This window comes from Elephantulus edwardii, unplaced genomic scaffold, assembly GCF_000299155.1.
Source record: "Elephantulus edwardii isolate Elephantulus edwardi_28Jun2011 unplaced genomic scaffold, EleEdw1.0 scaffold00096, whole genome shotgun sequence".
Taxonomy (NCBI): Eukaryota; Metazoa; Chordata; class Mammalia; order Macroscelidea; family Macroscelididae; genus Elephantulus; species Elephantulus edwardii.
In genome coordinates, this window is record NW_006399846.1 from 5,938,381 (window position 1) to 5,944,493 (window position 6,113).

Sequence of the window (6,113 nt, forward strand, 5' to 3'; positions counted from 1 at the left end):
TGGAAGAGATCAGAAAGGACCCCAATGAAATTATGCAAATTTCTTTTTCCAGCTCATTCCTTTGCACAGTCAGACACATGAATATAATGAAGTTGCTAATCTCTTTGGGAAAACAATGGATCGCAACCGAATTGAAAGAATTCAGAGAATTCAAAATTTAGACTTGTGGGAGTTCTTTTGCAGGTGAGACAGTTTCTAGTCTGAATCCTCAGACTTTTAAAAAAAATGTAAAGAAAATTTTGGCAAGAAGCTGTATTGCAATCCTGAAGGCATGCACTTCAAGGCCATCAGCTGCTCCACAGGAGAAGGGTGGGCAGTCTCCTTCTGTGTGATTAACTGCCTCTGAAAGCCTGCTGGAGAGTCAGCTATGGATCAGTCTAGACTTGACAATACACAACAACAGTTTGTATACATTGTTTTTCACACAGGATCTTTATCTTTACCATTTCCTTTACCCACCTTTTCCTCCACCCATCAAATTGTGTGACCCTATAACTAGCCCTCCACCCCTGCCCATTCTCACCTCTCTGTTCCACTCTCCCCCCTCCTTGGGTCTTCATACACATTCTTTAATAATGGTCTTAAACAGTATTTGCCTTTAAGGGACTGAGTCAGCTCACTCAGCATAACACTCCATTCCCTCCCAAATTAGGTAGTAACTTACAGAATCATTGCTCCTGCATGCTACTATGTAGTGTTTCGTTGTTTGAATGTATTTGATTGTGGTTGGACGTTTGGGCTGTTTCTATGTTCTTGCAATGGTGAATAATGCTGCTGTGAACATTGGTGTTCAAGTCTCTGTTGTGCCTCAGTTCTCATTTTGTTGGGGTATATTCTAAGCAGTGAAATAGCTGGGTCATTTCTATATTCAGCTTTCTGAGGAGGCGTCAAACTTCCAGAGTGGTTGTCCTATTTTACAATCCCACCAACCATGTATAACAGTTCCTCTCCAACATTTATAACTGCTGTCCTGTTTAACTGGAATCTGGGGAGCCATTCAGTTGATTGATCAACTTTGTTAGTTCAGCTGTTTGTATTGAATTAGAAGTTCTGAAAGCATTGTGGAATAGTTTTTGGTTTTTTAATACTTGCATTACTTTGCTTATGTTTATTTGCTAGTATTGTTTTGGAGGACACTTTAGCATTTACCTCCAGATTTTCTGCTTAGCCCAGGGTTTATGTTGTAAGATTTAAAATTGCAATTCATCACTTGATATAGGCTGGGAGTGGCTCATTAAATTGCTTAGTGCGTCTTTAGTCTAAAAATAAATCCCATTACAGAAATTGTCAAGAAATTGTCCTACTCAATTTACTGTGCTATATTATTGTTTATAATAAATATTACTTAAAGAGTGCTCAGAAATATTTTATTAGTATTTTTAATGACTTGATTTCTAATATTTTTCTCAGTATCAGCAGACTTTCATTTTTTAAGTTTAGAAAAATTTCAAATAGACACAAAAATAGAGTAATACAATGAACCTCCATGGGCTTGATTCAATATTTATCAGAGCTTGTCACACCTCATCTATCCCCTTTTTTGTCATTATTGTTGCTGAAGTATTTTAAAGCAAATCTCAGACCTTAACTTATTTCATTTCCATAAGCTTGAGAATTAGACTGACTTTTCTTGGTAACAGTACATGAAATCCCTTCATGCTCTGGTAAGTCAGTTAATGTGGCTTGAGTTCATAGTAGATTTGAGTCTCAGAATAGTTTATAGTAAAATAAGAGGCTTTCAGCTTGAATTCTTTATAGTCTTGAATCCTTAGCTGAAACTAATTCTTCTTACAATGACTGAGTTTATCTGAATTTAGAAGGTTTATTCAATTCCAATTTAGATGATTCTCTTGTAGGAAAGGATAAGGGCCTCTGTCCTTTTTTTGGTCTCACAAAGAATAAAGAATGTTTTTATAAAATTAGTTTACAAAAATGTAATCCGTTACTCTTATTCTGGCTTCTGAAGTGTTGTTTGTATTAGAATTCTCAATAATTTGAAACCTGAATTAAACCCTACTGGTAAGAATATACCAGTGAATCCTAAAACAATTTATACTAAGAATTTTATTGGAAACTGTTTTCCTTTGGTGATATCCTTCATGACTTTATGTCTAGAAATCTGTGATCATAAATGAACCTGCTACCTGCTTTGACAGTAGACAATACTAAATCTTATTGTAAGGGCAGCCTGTCATTTTAAAATCTTCCTGAAGAAAAAAATCTAGTCAACATCATTGTCATGTAACTTAGGACTCACTATATAAGCAGTCAGGCCCACCTGAGTCCACAGGGTATCAGTTTATACATTGTCTGTGCTATTACTCCCTTCTTCCCTCTCAGTAAATATGCTTCACTGCCTACTTTGTACCAGATATTCTTTGGGGCATGGAGATATAATAGTATATAGCACGACAACTTTGACAAGGAGTCCACCCTTGCAAATAAAATTAGAAAGTATGTGTTGTACAGTGAGGAAATCCAAGGAGTTCTTCCTAAAGCAGGCATAACTTCAGTTACACAGATGTAGGAGAGGGGCAAGGCCTTAAAGGTAACAGAAGCAGTGTAGGCCAAAGTGTGAATACAAAAAGGAACCCATAACATTGAGAGATTTCTAAGAAAACGGGAAATTAGTAAAACTGGTAAGAGGATTCTTTTAATTAAGAAGCAGAGCATTCTCAAGTTCATAGTAGATTCACTTGGTTGATTGTAATGCTTTTCTTCAACAACCTGAAGTAAGTTATATGGATTCAGAGTTGAAGTCAGATGATCAGGAGAGTTCAGACCATGTGAGGCCAAACTAAGAGATTTGACATTTTTTTCCTGGGAACAGTGCAGAGTGTGGAAGTTTAAACAAGAAAGTAATGGAATTGGTGAGTGATTTTGCTTCCAGGTAAATGACGGTGAATGGAGGGACCTTTCAGAAGTACAAGCTGGATTCAGAAGAGGTTATGGTATAAATGGAAATTAGTGCTATTTTTTGATAGATCCTTATTAAAAGCAGAGAGTAACAGAATGCTGATTTTGGTGGAAGTATCTGATTCAAATCAAATTATGTATAACAGTTGTTATCCAAGACTAGGAATTCCTATACACTTATCTAATGTGTGCTCACATGGAACTTGTGTGTGGACCAAAGATTGCTACTCAGACAAGAACAAGAGGATACTGCAGGGTCAGAATATGTCAGGGTTGTATCCTGTCACCTAACTTGCTGACAATGAAGGTGACCTGAAGCACTTACTGATGAAAGTGATAAAATTCAGCCTTGAGTGTGGATTATGCTTGAAAGTCAAGGAAAGAAAAAGCCTTAAAGCCAAACCAATGAACTACACTATGATAAATGAAGAAATTTGATGTTATTCATGGTTTTCTTCTACTTGAATTAACATTAAGCACTCATAGACAGCTGTAGTCAGGAAATGAAATATGTTGCATTTAGCAAATGTGTTGTGATAGACTTCTTTAAGGTTAGTTAAAAAACCAATACATTCAGAATTCAAGATTACCAGATATGGTCAGGATCTGTGCTGCAATCTTGAAGGCACACAGTTCAAAACCACCAGCTGCTCCACAGAAGGATTGGCTATCTCCTCCTGTGCTATTTATTACCTCTGAAAACCCACTAGAGGGTCAGCTATGGATAGGTTCCAACTGAGTGGCACACAACAAAAACATGGTGGCCTGAGGCGATTACTGCTAATGTTTAGTGAATAGAGGCCAGAGATGTTAAACATCATACAGTGCGCATGACTGTCCCATAACAAAGAATTATCTAGCCCAAATGTCAAAAGTGCAAAAATTACTGTTTTAAAGCTATCACAGAATCAGAAAAAACTGGTTTAGGAATGTGTTTCTTCTAAGAGAAATTAGGTGGTCAGAAACAAAGTAATAATGCTATTTTGGGGTGGTGTTTTTTTAGTTTATGGTTGCACATTTTCTTCCTTCATCCCTTGCTCCTCTACCAGCACACTCTGCAATGCATTCTTTGTTCCAGATTATTGTCATACGTATATATAATGCCTAATCATATATTCCTTTCAGACAGTTCTTCCCCTCATCTGTTCTACTGCAGTGTTCATTATCTCTTCACTCCTTTCCCAACCTTCTCCACCCCATCCTATTTTATAACAGCAGTGTTATGTAGTAATTTTCCTTTCGTGTCTGAGAATAATGTCTTCCAGGCTTCCCATGTTGTGTAATGTTTTACGAGTTCATTGTTTTTCAGTGCTGCATAATATTCCACTGTGTGAATGGACCATAGTTTTTCTATCCATTCATTTGTTGAGGGACACTTAGGTTGCTTTCATCTCTTTGCTATTGTGATTAATGCCACAGTAAACATCAGTGTATATAAAGTGGTTTTAAGTTGTGGCTCTAGTTTCTTTAGAGTATATTCCTGGTAGGGGAATCAGTGGGTCAAATGGTATTTGTTCCCAACTTTTTGGGAAAGCACCTTCCATTGTGGCTGTACCATTTTTACATTCCCTCGAACAGTGAATAAGAGTTCCAATCTCTCTACAGCCCCACCCCCCACCCCCAGCATTTGTTGTTTGCTGCCCTGTTGAACTTTGCTATTTTTGCTGGAGTAATTAATACTGTTTTGAAGAATAGTTTTCAGATATTAAATGTGTACTTTACTAAGACATATTATTGATTTAATGTGTGGGAATGAAGGGTAAGGGAGATGGGAAAGATAATGCCTAGGTTTCTGACTTATTTTCATCCACTGATGGGATAAGATTAAGAACACATTTTGGTATTAACTTTCAGGAAGAATTTCTTCAATTTTTGCTTAGGGAAGAGTATAAACAGTCCCTTGTTATAAATGTCCAACTTACAGATTCCCTACTTGCCCTTATACAAATTTGCTCTCACTTTGAAAGAATCGAACCCACCACTACTCATAACAAATTATTCATCACAGTCACTTCCATTTGCTGTATGTATGTGCTGATTTTAAATCATTGAAAAGCCTGTGAGTCTTCTTGCATTAAAATAAAGCTTAAAAACTATTTGTACTAACTTGCAGAATCTTAAAAACAGAGTTAGAAATGGGTCTTACTTACTTAATACCTTTAGTTATAGCTACCAGTTGTCTATCAATTTATCATATTATCTTGGCACAGTATTCCTGTCAATCAACTTCCAGAAACTAGTCAGTGAAAATTCTGTGGGTAACAGGAGGGCATCATCTGACTTGTCACCGTTAGACGTGCCACTAGAACTCAAACTACCAGTGACATGGGTTAGCACAGTAGCCACAATGGTGGACTTTAGACAGGTTATAAGGATAGTATAAGACCAGATGATAATTTGTTTTTTTGTACATAAGATGATCATTAGTATAAGTTGACACAACATAAGCAAATAGTGTTGTTGTTGTTATGTGACGTTGAGTCGCTTGCGACTCATAGCGACCCTGTGTACAACAGCCCTAAACTCTGCTCTGTCCTGTGCCAATCGCACCATCTGACACACCCATCCCGATTACCCCAGTCACTGAATCAGTCCACCTTATAGAGGGCCTTCCCCTTCTGCGCTGTCCCTCCACCCTACCAAGCATGATGTCCCTCTCCAAGGACCGGTACCTCCTTACAACATATCCAAAGTATGTTAGAGGAAGCCTCAAAATCCTTGCCGTCAAGGAGCCGCCCGTTTAACGCTCTCCAGGATGAATCTGTTTTCCTAGCAGTCCATGGTACCCTCATACTCTTCTCCAGCACCACAGCTCAAAGGCATCAATTCTCCTTCTATCCTCCTTAGTTGTTGTCCAACTCTCTGATGCATAAGAAGTGATAGCAAAGACCATAGCCTGTAACAGATGCACCTTAGTCTCCAGAGAGAAACCATTGCTCTTCAGTACTTTTGAGAGGTCGCTAACAGCAGATTTTCCCATCGCAATGTCTTTTAATTTCCTAGCTCTTGGTGCCAAGAGTGTTGACTGTGGAGCCAAGAAAAGCTGTGAACAATCTCAATCTCTTCACCATCCATCCTGATGCTGCCAGTTGGTCCAGTGGTGAGAATCTTTGTCTTCTTGACATTGAACCTCAATTCATATTGAAGGCTGCAGTCCTTGACCCTCTGCAGCAAGTGCTTCAAGTCCTCTTCAGTTT

General features: G+C 38.0%; 1 protein-coding gene across 1 annotated transcript in view; it reads left to right on the plus strand.

The window, feature by feature from the left end:
• The window catches only part of PARP11 (poly (ADP-ribose) polymerase family, member 11), a 65,791-nt gene that overhangs the window by 46,088 nt on the left and 13,590 nt on the right, over positions 1-6,113 (plus strand). The window contains exon 6 of the mRNA XM_006891300.1: positions 53-183. Coding sequence (XP_006891362.1) covers positions 53-183 — 131 coding nt within the window. The remainder of the gene's footprint in view (positions 1-52; positions 184-6,113) is intronic.